We start from the raw sequence: 18,091 nt of genomic DNA, 5'->3' as shown, positions 1-18,091 counted from the left end.
TTTCCTCTGTGGTGATTTATCTGCTATTAGTGCTTCCGTAAATGAAGATGACTTTAACAGCTGATTCAGTTCATTAAATACATTCTTTACTTCCCCCGTGGAGACAACCCATTCATATAATACATATACACAGTGTCATATTTTGTGTGGTTTATTTATTCAATAACTTTTTGCACAAAAAAAACAACTGTTAAAGGTGCCAGTGCCTGGCTGCCCATGCCCGCCAACCCATATATATATAAAATCACCGGGTGCCAGGTACCTTTAAAACATAAGCATAGACTACCAAAGTAGATAAAATAATAATTATATGGGCATAATTTAAATAGCTGCATTACACAAAACAAAAACAACAATACAGGAAGTTGCTCCAACACTGAATTAAAAATAAATTTCAGCAAAAGCCATGACAAAAGGTGTTTGAATTATCTAAACAATAAGGAAAGAAGCTTCCATGATTCCCATCGTAACTCCTTTAGCTGAGTAAACAATTGACCATACTTAATGAAAGTAAAGAACAAAATGCCGACCCACAATTCACTGCGGCAGCAACATTTAAAGCGAAGCAACATTGTAGTTGTACCTGGGAAGAAACATAAAAATTATAAATATTTAAAATAATTAAAAAAACCTGCAGCATTGTTCTCGTGACACAACACAGACCTAAATCTCCCATGAATGAGCTCCTGATTTCTCCTCTGTCACATCTGTTTATTCAGGAGTCAAGTTGAACAACATGTGAAGAAGAAGAAGTTTTCCCAAATATGACCTGTCATTTGAAGTAGTTCCTTTCACACTGTTAGATATGTTTTGGTGTTCATGTTTCCATAAGGTTTGTTTTTAATTAGTTGAAAGATTGTGAATATGTAAGCTCCCTGAAGGTAATGAATATCATGTCACTTGTGCAGGTAGTTTGCAGGGTCACAGATCTCCTAGCTGGTGTCCAAATTCAAACACCATTGAGCCATTGAGGTCACAATAAGTGGGTGGATGGATGGATGATTTTTCTGAACAATAAACATAAATTAATTAATTACCTTGCATACCATTACTTTCATAAGCTATGCATCCAGTAAGCCAACAAAACATCTCGTCTTCATCAGGAACACATATTTCCCTCTTTTGGGGGCGGCTGTGGCTCAGGGGTTAGAGCGGTCGTCAGAAGGTCAGTATTTCGATCCCAGTCTTCCCTTGTCCACATGCCGAAGTGTCCTTAGGCAAGATACTGAACCCCAAATTGCCCCTTCTAGTAGAGAAAGTGCACATAGATGCAATGTATGAACGTGTGTGTAAATGGGTGAATGTAAAAATGTACTGTAAAGCACTTTGAGTGGTCATCATGATGAGAAAAGAGCTATAGAAAAACAGACCATATATCAGCCATGGTCTCAAACACAGGAATGGGCCTTGGTTGGTATTCTTTAACATTAGTTTTTTGACACTATGAAAATGAGGTGAAACATTATGATTGACAGCTGAGACTGACTCGCGGTTGGACGAGAGTGTATTGGTGGGCTCTTGCTACGGCTCCATCTCCGATCCCCTCTGCACATTCTCTGGCTCCAAATGTGCGAGATGGCAGTGTTCAAATCAGGTTGGTTCCAGGAAAGTGGGAGGATTGGAGAAATGTGGCCCATCTTTGTATCCAGTCTTATATACAACACCGCAGGTTATTCACATAGTTTAAAACAGTTAGTAAAGCCATTTTTGTCTTACTCTCCTGAAACATGAACATGCAAGTAGAGTTCCTTTTATGTTCACATATTTAAGATACATATCTTTGTTGATGTATGCTTCTGAAGAAAACAAACACACTGAAGATTTCTTTTCACTCAGAAGCTGACAACTTGTATGCTAAGGGTAATTCCAGCCATGACAAACATTTATTCCGCAATAAAAGTCACTGAAGGCCTCAGGTTTTTATAACAGCTTTATTTATTGAGATCTCTCATTTCGCATTTTAAAAAACTGCTAGCAAGTTTAGAAACTCATCTTAAAAGTTGAACATTTGTACAGTGACAGTATCATTATTGAATGAACTACATTGTAATCAATGGAAAATGTTATCAACGCCATGGCTGAATTACAGACATGATTGAGTAGGCAATTCCTTTTTAATGTTGCTTCCTCCTGAAAGAGCAACCTGTAAAACAAAAATGAACAGGAGTTAGAAAGCCTTCTAGTTTACAACACAGGGGATATGTCAGCCAACTGGCTGTTGATTGTGACTGTTAACAAAGTAAACAGCTCTATCTGTACACTGGAATTAGGATGTTTTACCCTCTGTCAGTCTGGCCTTTCCTCCTTTTGGCTGGCACAACACAGTTGAGCATCCCACACAGAGAACCACCGTCTGTGCATGGCTGAACACAGTGGTGATCTTGTAGCAGCCTGCAAAAAATATGGTGTTAAAACTGTGAACAATAGGTCAAACAGGTAAAGTGCTAGGTAACAGGTAAAAGATATATCTGAGGGGTCCCAAGATTATAAATACTACAGAAATTTGAAGGCAGATCTGGTTAAGTTTCTTTTTTTCGTGAAACATTGGATAATTTTACCTTTTGGGGTTTTGCAATAATACACATGAACCATCTGAGAAGTTTAAAGTGGATAAAAGTAAATATGACGGAAAAAGTTCATATCACACAGAGTTGTCTTTGCTAACAGCTGTTAGTCTGTGCAGTTAAATTCTGCATTTTACAATAATACAACTGCTTACATGCGTAGGATACAAGCTATTATTGGAGCAATCTGCAACAACTCCCGTGTCCAGAGGGATGGGCTTGCCTTCCTGTTTCCACAGCATGCGCATGCCCAGTGTATGTGAGGGGTTATGGACGGAGATCGTTTTAATTTTCAAATTAAAAACTAGTAGTATGGATATAGCCTGAATGTCATATATGTAATGTTATCTACACAAGGGTTAAATCTGTGCATAGCAATGACAGGCAAATGAGTCACAGTGTGACTTAACAAAAACACAATATCTGACCTACAATGAAACTAGTCTTGTGAGTAATGTACTGTATAGCTGCTTTTCAGACATGGCCTCGGGAGGATGTCCGGAGAATTGGGTCCAGGCTTTCTCCAAAGTTTGCCTTTCACACATGCAAAGCGAAGCAGGAGATTCTCCACACAGACACGTTCTCAATAACACAGAAATCTCTGGAGCGTTCAGGTGAGGGGTGGTGCAGCAGGAAGAGGCAGGATGTCATGTATAAATTCTGCTGAGGTGATGTTTTTGTCTACACCAGCGTCGGCCCTTCTGACCAAACTCTCTTAACATCTTCGTCTTTGTCTATTACTTTTATGGCTCCGCTTTTTCATCCTTAAATAATTTTTAATATTCCTCACTTGCGGAGGATCTCCCCTTCTGTGTATTCACATCTGCTCCTCCGGACTTTTTGCAGACTTTCTACAAGGGAGCCACATGTAGAAAGTCCACAAAAATGTCCGGAGGCTCTCAGTCGGACATTTTCATTCACACACACATACACGACCCCTCCACAGAATGTCTGGAGAATCTTTGGAGTTCAGATTATGTGTTAAGACCTGAATCTATTCTGCCATCACTCACCTGGACACTTCACATCCATGAAGTAGGAGTTAGGACTCTGAACAAGTCTTTTCTTCTTGTGTTGTCTTCTCTCATAGTCGATAGCAGGGTGGAGGAGGTCTTTGGCCAACTAAAGTCAACGACAAATACAAATCAGGGGACACTTGACAGTTTTCAGGACATCCAGACCCGGTTGGTCAGATAAAAGTACAACAGTGGATTTCAGTGGATTTGTAATGTACCAAGTACTTTTGTCTGGTCTCACGTTATATACGGTTTATGAAGATGACTACATCTTCCTCTCGAGGTAAGTTGTCATTTGTTCTGTTTTAAAGCTTCAAACAACATGCAAATAGCTGATATTAACTCATATTGAAGCACTGATAACAAGACACAGAGAGCACACACTGTACTTTCTCCTTTTCCCAAGATGAATATTAGTGTTAGTAAAAGATGTAAATCATCTGGTTAAAAAACACGAGGGTCTTGTGTAAAAGCTTCGGGTGCGGACTGCTTCTTGGCCGCCTGTGTCGCACACGCCTTTGATACCGCTGTGTTTCAGCAAATAGTCGCCTCCCGTGCCTCACGCAGCTACGCTAGCTAACCTCACGTAGCCCCATGTGCTGCGGCTGCTACGCGTCAACAACACAACTCCGAGGCTTCGCTAGGTGAGAAGTCGACAGTTAACAACAAAGATAGCCGACATCACTGCACAGGAACACGCACAACACACGGAGCGGGGAACTTTTCAACTTACAGGCATTTTGTCCGTGTTAGCTTTAGCTTTCCTGCATGTACGTGGTGCTGCTGGGCAGAGACAGGAGGAAGGGGAGGAGGAGGAGGGGGTGGGGGGTGTTCATTCTGTCCACAGCGTATCTTCAAAACATGTTTACTGTTCTGTCAGACATCATGGAAAAGTCTGGCACCTTCCATGCCAAGTGTGTAAACATTTTAACATTTTATATTAATGAATTCTGTGCAGTCTTTCTCTGCAGTGATTGGGGATTTGATCCATCAGCCATTAAATCATAATAATAATAAATAAACGTTATTTGTGTAGCACTAAACGAGGTTACAAAGTGCTTCACAAAAAATGCCCATGGCAAAATGAAGAATCAATTGTATAAAAGATATTCTGTTCAGTCCAATTTAAGAGCCCAATCATAACATGATAAGGTCAAGAGCTTAGGTTTATAGAGAAACCCAACAGTTCCCACAATTAGCTAAATGTGTGAATATTTCTGATTGCAGGTGCTTTAAGAACAACATTCCTGGAGCTATAGAGGTTCTAAGAAACCCACAATGATGTTTGCAGTCTCCTCACAATTAACCTTAGTAAAATGCAGGAAAGATAACGGACAAGTCCAATACACAAATACAACTTTTTGTTCATGTGAAGTGGTTCAATAGAAGGGGGGAAAAAAGCAAATATTATTAGGCTACGTGTAGTTCTGCAGCACTTTGTCCTTTTTTTTGGTGCAAATTTACAAAACCCAGCAATAAATCACTACACCATACAAGAGAGCACAACATATAAATAACCCACAACAAAAAAAAGCCAAAAAACTAAACACAATGGCGAAAAAGAAATTCCCAACGTCAAATAAGAAAACACAATAGCAAAACAAAACACTACAACAAAATACCAGGGTAAACTAGAATACATAATAGCAAATAAGAAATCAATAAGGCAAATAAGAAAACACAACAGTTATTAAGAAAACACAATGGTTAATAGGAAAACACAATGGTAAATAGGAAAACACAACAAATTACAAAACGCAAAGGCATTAAAGAAAACACAATGGGAAAACACCACAGCGAATAAGGAAACAACCAGCTTGTGATTTGAGATTTGTTTTGTAACATTTGCTGTTAAATAATGAACAGTTTGTCGGCAGCAGCTGACTTCCTGTTTAGTGTGAAATTAATGTCGTTATGTTTTGGGCTTTGTTGTGCGTCTTTGATGTGCTGTTGCGATTTGCGCTTCGGGGGCCACCGTACCTCAAACTACATTGCCCACAATGCAACGCGGGCAGTGACGCCACAGCACCGGTCTGGCGCTCTGTCACACACAGACAGCTGAGGGGGGATCCCGGAGCGGCTCGGCCTGTTTCACATCGAACACGTTGGACTTCATGCTGCGTTCAAATGGCGAAGACGTACGATTACCTGTTCAAGCTGCTGCTGATCGGAGACAGCGGAGTCGGCAAGACATGTCTGCTGTTCCGATTCAGCGAGGACTCCTTCAACACCACCTTCATATCCACAATAGGTGAACACCCCTGCAGCCGCCCCTCGGGACACATCTGCCGTAATGCATGCCCATATTCACAGGTTGCGCTGCTTTGCTGCCATTGCTCTAATGTAGGTTGAATGTATGCAGAGACAGCAACGCATTTTGATACTAGCACAGACGTGCATCGTTAAATGCAGCATAAGACTAAGACAATGGGAACTAGTGATGAGCTCCTGTCCTTGATGCTTCAGAGGCATCATTAGACCTGGATGTAGAACGAGATCAAAACTGTAGTCATGATGTTCATCCGTCGGAAACCTTATTGAAATGTGAAGCCTTTAAGAACAGTTTTGATGCCGTTATATCCTCGTTAGTTTCGTTGCAGCTACATTTGCTGTGAAATTAAATTACGTCCTTCAGCAGGCTGACATATAGGATGGATAATTTGTCCCTAAGCATCATAGACATGTGACCGTTCACGATCATTAGTTGCATCCATCATGCAACTAATGGATGCAGCAAACATCAACTCATGCAGCGCTGCCTGTTTGTGTTCATTCTATTACAGGGATAGACTTCAAAATCAGAACAATAGAGCTGGATGGGAAGAGAGTCAAACTTCAGATTTGGTAAGTGTCTTTGTAAATGCAAGTGTGACGTGTATCTGGCTAATTTGATAACTGACATTGTTGCTTTGGTGTTCTTAGGGACACTGCAGGACAAGAGAGGTTCCGCACCATCACCACAGCTTACTACAGAGGTGCTATGGTAAGTCCTCCCTTCATCATCACACACCTCCTCACTGTGTGTCTACCAAAAATATCAGGGTTTGGAAATTCTTTCTGAGGTTGTTTTTCTTCACAGGGTATCATGTTGGTCTATGACATCAGCAATGAGAAGTCCTTTGAAAACATAAAAAACTGGATCAGAAATATTGAAGAGGTGAGCTCTCGCTTTAAAAGGGTTGTATGTACGGTTTTGCCTTTGCTAGATAGCAATGTTACAGCATTAACAGTTGTGTATCTACCAATCTACCAGAAACATTGCAAGTTCAGCATAAAATTGTATCCCTTTACTCACAAAATCAGTTTCTATTGATGGACGCTGTTGAGGGATGTGTGCTTCTGCTGAAGTTAGCATTTGAACCAGAGAGTCTTGTTGCGGCTTGTTACTTTCTAATAACGAGTCACTGTAGTCTGAAGACGTATCACAGTTCACAGGGTATACCTCTTGTCCATGTAAAAGCTGGAACCAAAGAAACCACGTGTGGCGGAAGAGAAAACTTGCATATAGCACCATTACCTAATATTAATAGTTAAACAAAATCTTTTGCAAAAAATGTATTTATTTTTGTTACAAGTGCTGTTGACATTGTCCTTGTTCTGAGCAACATACTTTGCATAAATAATCTTTTCATTTCTCCCAGCATGCCTCGTCTGATGTGGAGAAGATGGTCTTGGGCAACAAATGTGACATGAATGACAGGCGACAGGTGTCGAAAGACAGAGGAGAAAAAGTGAGTCTCTGCAGCCGCTCATTACTAAAATCAGTCTCAAACCAGTAAGGTGCACTTTTCCAGTTTGCACTAAGTGACACTAAAATTGCAATTTTTTTTCATCTCACTTAGCTGGCTATTGATTACGGAGTGAAGTTCTTGGAAACCAGTGCAAAGTCTGGTTTAAACGTGGAGGAGGTCAGCAGAAATGTTTAACCCTGGAAGTGTCACGTAACATGAGTGATAATGTATTTGCAGTTAACATTTGATCCTTTTTTTCTGTCACTCAAGGCTTTTTATACCATGGGAAGAGACATATTACATAATCTGAGCTCAAAGACAGTAAGTGATTAAGAGTTTCTTTTAATAGATTCTACAATGTGTGAAGGCTCACTTGTTTAATACTGTATTTATTCAATTTCTCCCCGTTCTAGACTGACAACGGTGCCGGAGGGTCAGGCAAACTGGTCAAGATCTCAGAGAAAAAGTCAAGGAGGATTAAGTTCTTCAAATGTTCGCTCCTCTAGGCTGCTCCTCTGTAGCGCTCGCAGCTCACAGCCTGTGTGACTTTGCTATTTTGGAGCGTCACTGCCCCCTCAATGTCCTCACAGCAGCGGCAGCACTGGTCATAAACAGAGAGCCTTACTGCTGTCATGAAGCTCCCAGTGTAATGAGTGGTTGAGACGCCATCGTGATCTGATGAGCAGAGGAGCATCACAGAGGAATGAGGCTCGATACTGTAATTGGCCTCGTGATAAGACTTGTGCGTGATCATCAGCAGTGGTTTGTAGCTGGCCATCAGTACCTGCTCACAGGGGGCCGTGATTCTGTCGGCATTCATGATACCTCTGGTGGAAAATATTCATTACAATATCTCAGTTACACATAGTTGTTGTAAAAATGTAAAACGATGTGGGGAAAAAAATCTTTTTTTCATATACTGTAGCATCATTTTATCCACGATACCTACTGTCTTATTTAATATGATGATTGTGTAAGTCTCAGCACTGATTGTATTTGTCTGTGTGAATTACTGTGTATTAATAAGCTTGGTCTCCTGTTGCACTTGCAGCATTTCTGCTTGCTCATGTGTGCCTATAGAAGGACTTACAGTATTGTTTAAGAAAAGACAAAAGTATGTATACATACAACCTACTGTATTCTCTCAATTTTTATTTATTCTTTTCAAACAGAACCTTTATTTATACAGGTTTGTGTGACAAAATGAAAGGAAAAGGTTCTTTGTTTCTTGGAAGATGTACTTAATACATATTGTTATGCAGTTGTCAGTATTTGCATGGAAGCTGTAGGGACGCCTCAGAGTGGGACATTATTGAGCACATTATACATTATATCTCAAAAATGTTTACAGACTGTATTTCAAAGTGTCAACCATATATAGGACATTCATGTTTTTGCTGTTCACATTGTGTACACGTGATTATTAAGAGTTGTATATATCCTTTAGTTTCACCTAAACTGTAGACATCAAACATGTTGCCCTTTTCGTCTCTACAGTGAAAACACAATGACATGGGAAAGCTGTAATGTGAATGATTGTCTTCGTAAGCTACTGTATGTTACACCAATGAAAAGAGACAGTAAAGAAAGTGGATCTTCAAAAGAGAATATTATGTTGGTTTTCACTATTTTGCAACAACGGTTAACATTTACTGCAAGATTGGAGAGTTTAGTAATCATCATCAAGTTTAGGTCGTGGTTGTGAACATTGTTTCATAGACACAGTCATCAGTGGCCTCTGGCTGTAACACGCCTCGCAGTTCCTCTTCCTCTCAAATACCTTCCTCATTCTGTTTTTTTGTCCCCTATTTCTGCTCTAATCAACCTCCTCTCTTTGTAGCTCTCATTTCTTTTCCTGTGCTTCATCTTTGCTCTTCTCTGCCTCCATCTTCTTCCCCACATCTTCCCCTCCGTCATCTGCCACCCTGTGGACTTCAGTGAGGTCTCTCTCGCTGCTGGCGGCTCCGGGCTCCTTGCAAACCATCAAGCTCTTTGTTTTCCTCAAGCTTGCGTTCCAGCTCTGTGACCTGTTAGATGGCAAGTAAGTTGCATCAGCCACAGTCAGATACTCAGTGGCGTCTGAGAGGTTTCTCTTCGCCTTCATCTTGGTTTGATCTGGCATGGGCTCTGCCGCCCGCTCGCTTTCTGAAGGACTTGGATCAGTCAGACTTTTCTCCTCTTTTTCAAGCACTGCAGGGGCGGCGCTAGTTTGAAACTGCTGGGCAAGAGTCCTGACTGTTGATACCTTAGGCAAATGCCCCAAAGTGCTGGGGTGCACCTGATACTCTAAGTTTCCCGGCCACTGATTTGGCGCTTTAGTTACTTGCTCCACCAGTGACCTGTAGTCTGCAGTCTGCAGCACATCGTCACCTGCTTCTGCTGGGTTGTAGATAATGCTGCTCATTGCCCTCTTCTTTGTGATAGGAGAAGTTTGACTCTGGGTTCCAGTGGGGACGTATCTCAAAGATTCAGTTCTCTTTGGAGAAGAGGACGCTCCCAACAGCATGGAGCCTTTTTTCATTTGTTCAGCTGGTTCATCAGGAGGGCTGATAATGATGGTGCTCATAGCCCTCCTCTTCGTCAAAGGAGATGTGGGTTGGTCTTCAACCGGATAGTACCTCAAGGATTTGGTCCTTTTTGGAGAGGAAGAAGGTTTTAGTCTATCCTTGTCAGTTAGGCTGTCTATCAGCAATGTGCTGCCTTTTATGTTGGTTATGGTCTCTTGACTTGATGCTGCAGAAGCAGGCTTTTGTTCACATGGAGATATGAGAATGTCAACACAAGAGCTGGGCCTCGATCTCTCCAAACCTGCAACATCTAAGGTCTGACCACCATCCTTTGTGTTGAGAGCACTGGAGGCTTGCCGCAGACTCCTCTGCCTCTCTAGACCAGTTTTGGTCATCTCATCGGTGTCCTTCTGCTTCTGTGCAAACTCCTCCATGTCCATGTTGAAACGATAAAGGCTGTAACCATCGGCACTGTTAATACTGCCCTGACGAAGGAGAGAGGACGGGTCGCACACTGAGGAGTTTCGTGAGTAGGTTCTGGTCAGCTCCAGTCTGTCCACACCTGCAAGTTTTTCAAGGGCGACTGCCATTCGTCCGTGGATCTCTTCCAGTTGAGCCAAACGCAGATCCACGGTCTGAAGAGAGGCCTTCATAGTGTTCTCCCTCTCATTTACCTCCTCCAGACGCATGGACATATTCTCAACTCTGCCACAAAAAACAAACGAAATGTATGTATGTATTTCCTGGAACTGGTGTTTAGAAATGTCTGTACACAAAGGAGGCTCACCTTTCTGAGGTAACCTTGATGCGTTCGTCACTGGAGGACTGCTGCTGGTCCTCTTTTGCACGGAAATATTCCTCCACACACTGTTCTTCGAACTCGTAGAGACTTTTTAACTCCTCTGGATTCAGCCTGAGCTCTGGTAGAAACAAAGCGCAACACTTTTTGTCAGTCTGAGGCTACATCTACGCTACTATGTTTTTTTTGAAAATGCATCAATTGTGCTACGTATATGCCTTGCATCCATACTACTCCGGAGATTTAGCTTTTAATAAGTTTTGTCCAGGCAAAAACACAGCCCCAAACCGCTTTAGATTGGGGCTGTGTTTTTGTCTGGACGGGCATAAATGGAGAGGTGGGACACTCGTAACCGTTTGCTAGTAAACAATCAGCATCAGCCTCGGGTACCATTGTAGAACGCAACATGGATAATCTATTACAAGCATTGCAGACCCTGTTATCTTTGTTAACAGCTGTTGTGCAGTTAAATTCTGCATGTTACAATGATATAGCTGCCTTCATGCATCCTACAAGTCTAAGACTGATCTAAATGTCAATGAGCTAAAACATGATCGGATTAGTTTTATTGAGCCAGGATAAGATTAAGATCTTGATATTAAAGGTTAAGGTATACATTTTTTTAATTATTAAAGGAAACTAACTGAGGCCTCGGTCCTTCTCATCCAGCTCTCCCTCTTGTTTCTTCGTGGCACACCGACGACACAGCCGGCTGAAGATGATGTAGAGGTGGCTGAAGATGATGAGAGGTGGAGGAAGGATGGGACGGTCATGAAAGGTCATGATCAGCTGATATCTCTGGAACTTCCATATCTGGTTGGAAATGGACTTGACCTCAAAGAAGGTGTTGCTGTGGAACAGGAAAAAAAGTGAGTATATAAAAATGAGTATAAACCATAACTGTGCAGTTGATGTTTTATGTAAAATACCAGAGCAGTCAGATACTGGAACATATACTTACTTAAAGACTGCAATGAGCAAGTTGACCAGAAGAATGTTTGCGACGAGAAGGTAACAGGCCATAATAGCAGGTGTGAGCCAGGCACCCGGGATGCAGGGAGGCAGTTTCTTTCCATCTTCGTCATATAAATGTTCACCACACGGAGCTGTGGGGAAGGGAGGTTACAGCTGTTGAATTTATTCCGAGAACTTTAGATAATTGATTGGAATTACATAAGTGACTTAAAAAGAACTTACGGTTGATTTCCATTGCATAGACTAGAGAAATCCGAGAAATGCAGAGTCAAGCAAAAACACGTAGAAAGCGTTAAAATCAATAAATGTTGGATTTTCATATCTCGCTTCTGTCAAGGTCAAGCTGACGTGCATCATCAAAATGTTTCTTCAACTTTCCAGCGAGGCAAGCATGTTTTTTCACTTTTTCACAAAGATCCAATTTCATATTTCACAGCCTCGTTGACATTTTTTTTAAAGCTGTGGAGCATTAGTCTTAAATACATGGAGCATCAAACATGATTAAATATTCATATTTATATAATAACCCAGATAATTCTGTTTTTTTTAATTGCTGCGTATTGCCTTCACCCTGACAGAAGAAACTGACAGAACTTGAAGGCAGATGATCATTATGCCGGGGCATGAGATAATGATACCTATTCTACTCTCCCTCAATGCAAAATTATGGACATGCATTTAAGACAGAGCCTATTATAAATCTACCAGCAGAGGGAGACAAAGTATGAGAGGTCCTAGCATAACATATTGTTTCACAGAATTAGACAAATACATTTATCTAACGCTGATCATCTGCCTAGAATCAGGAAACAGAATCTTACTATGAATTCTAGTCTTACGGTCTATCGAGTCCGCAAAAATCTCTCCATAAATCATCCAGTAGGGCATGTAGAAAATGTTTCTGGCCAGGCGCCAGGTCGGCTCCTCATCTGGGTGAAGGATGGCCTGTCGAGCCACCCCGAAGCTCATGAGCACCACCAGCATGATCACTACAAAGTACATCATATCAATCATCTGAAAATAAAGAGGAACAAACATTTGAACTCCATGAGAACTGCTGTTTATTCTGTTAGTTATGTATCATGTCTGTCACGTGACTTTCATAGGATTTAATTAAAACACTTAAGGTTATTACCATCTTCCCGATCATCATCACATAGGGTCCCAGGTATTTGTTGACTCCAAAGATGTCCAGGACACGAATGTACCAGAAGATAATGTCTATACAGTAGATGACTCGGCCATAGCCCATGTAAGGCTCATGCTGCAGCCGAAGCATAAGCCCAAACAGGAAGGTGGCAATGGCGACCATGTCTGTTATGTTCCAGTACTCCTCCATCCACACACTTATCTTCTGTCTCAGCTTTCCCGGCTCTGACATCAGAATCTAGACACAGTTCAGAGACCACAAGTGATCTTTAACACACATAGTTACTTGAACTTGATCAGACCATAAACTGTTCATAAATAAAGATGTCATGTCTCCACTTTCTCCTCTAGTAGGAACATTTAACTTAAAATATCCTGCATAAAGGTGCCGCCATCTTGTGCTTTTGATGTCATTTGGAGTCAGAGTCTGCACAGAGGTGATAGTAGTGTGGAGCCCAAGTATTGAGGTCAGCTGTCAATCATGACATAATCACCCTGGCTTTATAGCACCAAGTAACTAATCAAAATTAGTTTGGCCCATGTCCCATCCACTAACATGGAGGAGCCAGGGTTGTTTGTTGGCCTATACTGCAACCAACCACCAGGTGGCAATCAAGAGAATTTGGCTTCACTCTCATGTCGCTCATCTTTATATACCGTCTGTGGATCAGACTGATAATATCTTGTCCTTTTTACCTGTCTGACTTTTTCAGCGCCAAGCGTGATGATGTATGCAATGACAGTCCACTCCTGTAAACATGGCAATCGCTCCATTTTCACCAGGATTATGTAGTTGTACAGCATCAAATATCCCAGATAGCAAATCTATTGGAAGAAGACAAACGTTATAAGTTAGACATTTTTTATTGTAAGTTAGACATTTTTTGTAAATGCTCACTATAATTTGTCTCATGCACCAAAAGGGAACTCACCGTGTTGAACCAGAATTTGGTGAAGGGTGCGTCGTAAAACTCAAAGATCCTTTTGCCAATCGGAATTTTGCGGACGTGCGTGCTACCCTCCTCTTCGTCTCCCTTTCGGGAAGTTGCATCCGAATTGGGATCCTATAATGCAAGAACAATCTCTCAGTTCATCATCTTTCATCTTTGACAAAAATGGCTTATTAACAAGATGTAAAAACTGATTAATCTGACAAGTGCAGCATGATCCTGGACCTTGCCGGATTTTGCGTCGTCGTCCTTGTCTTTTCCCTTGTCTTTGCTGTCAGGTGCGTGATAGGATGCATCATCGCCAAGACGGAAATCCAACAGTAGAATCATAGGAGGAAAGATGATTCCCAGAATAACCTTAAAGAAAATGTTCAGTTTTTACAAGACAAAGTGATTTTTTGTTTTTTTCTTGTTTACAGTGATATGTTTTACTCCAATGTGATTCCACTACTGGGAGAAGTATTACAACTACTGATGTCACTGCTATCGTTCCCTCTGCCAAGGAGGTTATGTTTTCCTTTTCACTGTTTTTCTGAGAGCAGAATTACACCACAACTACTGTACTGATTTTCTTGAAACTTGATTAAATTTAAAGGGGGATTGTTGGGCTTTGGCGGAGGAATGAGACCTATCGAGTCTCATTTTTAAAAACGTTTTTATGATTGCTTGAAAGGAAAAAAAATTGTGTTATCAACCTTTAGGCCTGGATTCTTGCCGAACCTTAAGCAACCCATCCACATCTCAGTGAGCAACATCTGGCTGCAGGTGTGGGCGATGAAGTCGCGTTGCTTTGCAGCCACAGCCAGCTTCAGACAGGTGGAGTTACTCCAGTTTACCAGCTCGTATGTTAAGAGTTTCATGGCCACCTGCTCATCATGCTTGTAGGATTGATCTAACATCTCATACGCCAACTGGCCAAATTCTCTGTGAAGGGGAAGGAACAATGACAATTATTTCAACTCAGCACTTCTCCAAACAGTTTGAGTAATATGCTTTATATGTTATATAGAAATATAGATATTTTAATGCAGACTTGTGAGAGGCGAGAGAGAAGTTAGAGTAGTGGACTGGAAACCAACATAAAGGTGTTAAAATGAGAGTGATAGGCACCTTTTTGTTTTTAACCAACAAGTGAACCATATGTGAGAGACGTTATCTGTACTGACTTGGAGTTGTTCTCCAGGTCTTGGGAGATGTCATCCACCAGTTCACTCTCAGAGCAATCATGAGCCATGGCTTTGTATAGTTTACAAGCCACCAGGGCCTTTGCCATGGCCTCCTCTCCACGTTGCCAGAGGAAGAGCGCCATCTTCTGGCGCTTCATCAGCACCCCCCACAGCATCAGCTCGTGGAAGGGGAACTTGAAACGACAGACCTCAGGGTCATCCGCGTCGATTTCAACTTCTTCCTCTTTCTTCTTTTTTGCCTTTTTCTTGCCTTTGGTCCTGGGTTCATCGTCCTGATAAAGTTTTTGAAAATAAAATGAAGATGATCGATTATTCTGCTGTATGTGTGAGTTGTTGTTTCAGCTAACTGACAGAGTTGTAAAGGAAACCTCACCTCCATTCCAAGGAGCTTTAGAGCTTTTGGCTGCAAGAGGAGGAAAGAAAACGTGATAATCAATATCAGATGTCACTTAATATAATGAGCAAGTCATTGTCATTTATTTTCTTCCAACCACGCGTACCCTTTTTAGTCCATACAAATTATTGTAGAGGTTACGGAAAGCCTTCCTGGTGTAATTGCTCCTGTACGCTCCACCCATGAGGTACTCCAGCACCAGACCAATGTCAATCAGAGTGATCTGATAATCTGGAGGAAGGTTTCCCTGCAAATTCACCAGAGTCATATTTAACAAAACTGCTGTCTGAAGATGAAACCTGATATGATCTAAATAGTCAAACATTATGCATTAACGATTAATGCTCCAGGAGAGTTCATTTGTACCTTTTTGACGTCCCTAACCACAGCATGCAGGGTGTTAGCCGGGCCTAGTTTCTGAGAGAAGAGAAGAGGAGGAGAGGCGAGTGTCAACCTGTTTCATATTTGTCAGACCTGCATTCAGATTTGGTTTCTTTTTATTTATTGAATTTTTTCGCTGCGGTGTGTCATCTCCACCGTGTTGTATAACTCCTCCAGTCTGGGAATGGTGAGAAAGTGGTGAATATTGACACCATTCTCAAGAAGCAGTTTGACAAAGTCCACTCTGTCCAGCACCAGAGCATCCATCATCGCCTGCTCCAGAGAGTTCACCTGGGAGAAGTCAACACGAGACACAAGCCGATTATTATTTACACCACACGGCCTTCAATCTATTTACTCACATTTCAATCATGAGTAAAGTTTTTGTTGTGAACCCTGCTCTTACCCAACGAATACACTCCAACTTCCTGGGGTCTGTTTCTTCTGGAGGCTCAGGCTTTGCCTTTCCTTTCCCTTTGCCCTTCTTTCCCCGGGTCTTACTGCGAGGAGCGCTGGCGGGACTCCTCTGCTTTTCCTGCGTCATGGCTGTAGATGTAGTGGAGGTCATCATACCGGCAGGCTGACCACAAGGAATAAGAGGGGAGGAACGCTATATCTCTTCTTCGAACAAACATTCACAGAACATTTCAAACTTCGCCTTTTGTTATAAATATTTCTTGTTTATTAAATCATTGAATTTTTGTGTATAAGAGAAACACAATTCAGTTCGCTCAAAGTTCCTCTGTCTTTCCGCCAAAGTTTGAGAACACGTTGGAAGCATTTGTATTCTATTTCAAATATAAAACAAACAAAAACAATGATTGATGACCTTGCAGCTGTACTGCTCTCATTTGGAATCATTTATTCACATTATTCAGATGTGGTCACCACTCACGGGTAAATTGTGTCCGTAGACAAAGATGTGATTGCGTGCGATATCCACTCTGTTCCAGGCCAGAGCCAAACTGAGCTGATCTGCTGCTGAAGCATTGGTGCCTGAAGCAAGAGGAATGGAGGAACAGAGGGAAGACAGAGAGAAGAGATGGTATGTAATACGTGCTGTGCTGCAATAGCACCAATATTGTTGTGACGTATCGCCAGAAAATACCTTTTAACAAGGCTGTGAGAATGGCCATTTCAATATCTTGTTGTCCCTCAGAACCCATTCGAAAAACTGTGATCTACATGTGGGAGAAAAATTAAAAGAGAGGAGGAACGGTTGCAGCAGCACCATGTGACGGTGGGATATGTTTCTTAACAAACTGGATAGATGAATTGGTGAATCAATGAACAGATGAATGTGTATAACTGTCAGTATCGCTCACAAACATGTGGAGTGAACTGGTGGGACACTGTTTCAGCAGGACCTCTCGCTGCAGCACTCTGTGGCTGACCCCTCACACGCTAACAGCTCCTTTATTCGTCAGACACAGTGATAGTGCTTTCCTTGTTACAGGCTCGACTATATCAAATGAAGTTACGCTGACGGCCCTGTCACATGTGCAGCCGTGGTGAATGGAATTAGCTTGGCATGAATATGCGGCACTGTGCCAGAGATCTCCGAGCTGGTCTCGAGATGTGTCTATAACCGGCCGTTAACGTCAGCATCAGGACTGAAGACTTGTGTTGCTCTTCCAGACAGATGCAGGATGCAAACAGGGAGACAGTGGACTCCAAATTCAGTTAAATGATGTGTCCTGGTGTAACATCATTGTCTAACCCAGCTGTTCACATGCATTTAGGATGAGAGGATTAAGCAGGGCCTAGACAGTGACACTGATTCACCTGTAGGCTAGTCATGGCACTTTAGATAAAGAGCAGGCAATGATGGGGCCTCTTAGTTGTGTATAAAGTTCTGCCACATTGTCTGGGTCGGGTATCAGCGAGAACTAAATGGCACATGGGGGGAAAAAAAGGCCGCAGCAGCTTGATCTTTGAAAAAAAAAGCCGTTTAAGTTGCTTATCTGAGTGTGTTGGAGCATTAGGCAGACTAATACACCAGGGATAGAGGACACAAAGTCACTGGTGAAGAGATAGCACTCTGGGCCCTGAAAAAGAAAAGCCTGGGGAGTGGAGAGAAAGAGTAACCTGGCTGAGGATTAGGGAGATGGATCCTCTCCTCCATCTGTGTGCTGCATGTTTACCATGAATGGATGAAGTAAGAGCCTCTGCTAAGCAGTGGTAGTGTGCTCTGATCTTTCCCACCCAAATGTATAGAGTCTGGAGATTATATATCCCGGGTATTACAAACTACTAATCACATCACATGGAAATCTGCTGCGGATCCTCAAATGGCGCCGCTATTTATGCACCAAGGTCTCCCATCAAACACTTCTGAGAAACACTCATGGCTTGGGGGTTAATCTGCTATCTGTGGAGCCCCATCACTTGCTTCATCATATGAGCACCGAGCTGCATTGTTTACATCAAAATAAATA

The 18,091-nt window shown here is 41.9% G+C and overlaps 3 protein-coding genes across 5 annotated transcripts in view; 1 reads left to right on the top strand and 2 right to left on the bottom strand.

The window, feature by feature from the left end:
- Positions 1 to 1,914: 1,914 nt before the first annotated feature.
- rps27l (ribosomal protein S27 like) lies at positions 1,915 to 4,462 on the bottom strand. Its single transcript, XM_034587481.1, has 4 exons — positions 4,314 to 4,462; positions 3,578 to 3,686; positions 2,281 to 2,391; positions 1,915 to 2,143 (listed from the first exon to the last, which is right to left on the bottom strand). The coding sequence occupies exons 1-4, from the start codon at positions 4,317 to 4,319 to the stop codon at positions 2,115 to 2,117; spliced, it is 255 nt and encodes an 84-aa protein (XP_034443372.1). The 5' UTR covers positions 4,320 to 4,462; the 3' UTR covers positions 1,915 to 2,114.
- A 1,103-nt stretch (positions 4,463 to 5,565) lies between these two features.
- Positions 5,566 to 8,218, top strand: LOC117762831 (ras-related protein Rab-8B-like). The gene is made up of 8 exons (XM_034587479.1): positions 5,566 to 5,831; positions 6,364 to 6,424; positions 6,503 to 6,563; positions 6,660 to 6,737; positions 7,222 to 7,311; positions 7,423 to 7,488; positions 7,582 to 7,632; positions 7,725 to 8,218. Exons 1-8 carry the CDS (start codon positions 5,708 to 5,710, stop codon positions 7,815 to 7,817), a joined length of 624 nt encoding a protein of 207 aa, XP_034443370.1. The 5' UTR covers positions 5,566 to 5,707; the 3' UTR covers positions 7,818 to 8,218.
- A 46-nt stretch (positions 8,219 to 8,264) lies between these two features.
- Positions 8,265 to 18,091, bottom strand: part of LOC117762829 (transient receptor potential cation channel subfamily M member 1) — a 37,376-nt gene continuing 27,549 nt past the window's right edge. For all 3 annotated transcript variants that reach the window (XM_034587474.1, XM_034587475.1, XM_034587476.1), the window contains 19 exons: positions 16,762 to 16,834; positions 16,549 to 16,649; positions 16,060 to 16,233; positions 15,810 to 15,944; positions 15,639 to 15,689; positions 15,379 to 15,519; positions 15,252 to 15,281; positions 14,858 to 15,150; positions 14,387 to 14,615; positions 13,917 to 14,048; positions 13,674 to 13,805; positions 13,438 to 13,566; positions 12,728 to 12,979; positions 12,432 to 12,606; positions 11,815 to 11,835; positions 11,579 to 11,723; positions 11,262 to 11,467; positions 10,606 to 10,738; positions 8,265 to 10,523 (listed from right to left, as the gene is read on the bottom strand). In XM_034587474.1, the coding sequence (XP_034443365.1) occupies positions 9,155 to 10,523; positions 10,606 to 10,738; positions 11,262 to 11,467; positions 11,579 to 11,723; positions 11,815 to 11,835; positions 12,432 to 12,606; positions 12,728 to 12,979; positions 13,438 to 13,566; positions 13,674 to 13,805; positions 13,917 to 14,048; positions 14,387 to 14,615; positions 14,858 to 15,150; positions 15,252 to 15,281; positions 15,379 to 15,519; positions 15,639 to 15,689; positions 15,810 to 15,944; positions 16,060 to 16,233; positions 16,549 to 16,649; positions 16,762 to 16,834 (3,921 nt within the window). In that variant the 3' untranslated portion in view covers positions 8,265 to 9,154. The remainder of the gene's footprint in view (positions 10,524 to 10,605; positions 10,739 to 11,261; positions 11,468 to 11,578; positions 11,724 to 11,814; positions 11,836 to 12,431; positions 12,607 to 12,727; positions 12,980 to 13,437; positions 13,567 to 13,673; positions 13,806 to 13,916; positions 14,049 to 14,386; positions 14,616 to 14,857; positions 15,151 to 15,251; positions 15,282 to 15,378; positions 15,520 to 15,638; positions 15,690 to 15,809; positions 15,945 to 16,059; positions 16,234 to 16,548; positions 16,650 to 16,761; positions 16,835 to 18,091) is intronic.

The sequence above is a fragment of the Hippoglossus hippoglossus genome, chromosome 6 (genome assembly GCF_009819705.1).
Source record: "Hippoglossus hippoglossus isolate fHipHip1 chromosome 6, fHipHip1.pri, whole genome shotgun sequence".
Taxonomy (NCBI): Eukaryota; Metazoa; Chordata; class Actinopteri; order Pleuronectiformes; family Pleuronectidae; genus Hippoglossus; species Hippoglossus hippoglossus.
This window is presented reverse-complemented; position numbering and strand designations above follow the sequence as displayed.

Coding starts and splice junctions, on each gene's coding strand:
- rps27l (XM_034587481.1), bottom strand. Junction 2,392..3,577: donor CATGGATGTGAAGTGTCCAG/GTGAGTGATGGC, acceptor TATTTTTTGCAG/GCTGCTACAAGATCACCACT. Junction 2,144..2,280: donor AAAGGCCAGACTGACAGAGG/GTAAAACATCCT, acceptor TTTGTTTTACAG/GTTGCTCTTTCAGGAGGAAG.
- LOC117762831 (XM_034587479.1), top strand. CDS start 5,708: ATGGCGAAGACGTACGATTACCTGTTCAAGCTGCTGCTGATCGGAGAC. Junction 5,832..6,363: donor CACCTTCATATCCACAATAG/GTGAACACCCCT, acceptor ATTCTATTACAG/GGATAGACTTCAAAATCAGA. Junction 7,633..7,724: donor ATAATCTGAGCTCAAAGACA/GTAAGTGATTAA, acceptor TCCCCGTTCTAG/ACTGACAACGGTGCCGGAGG.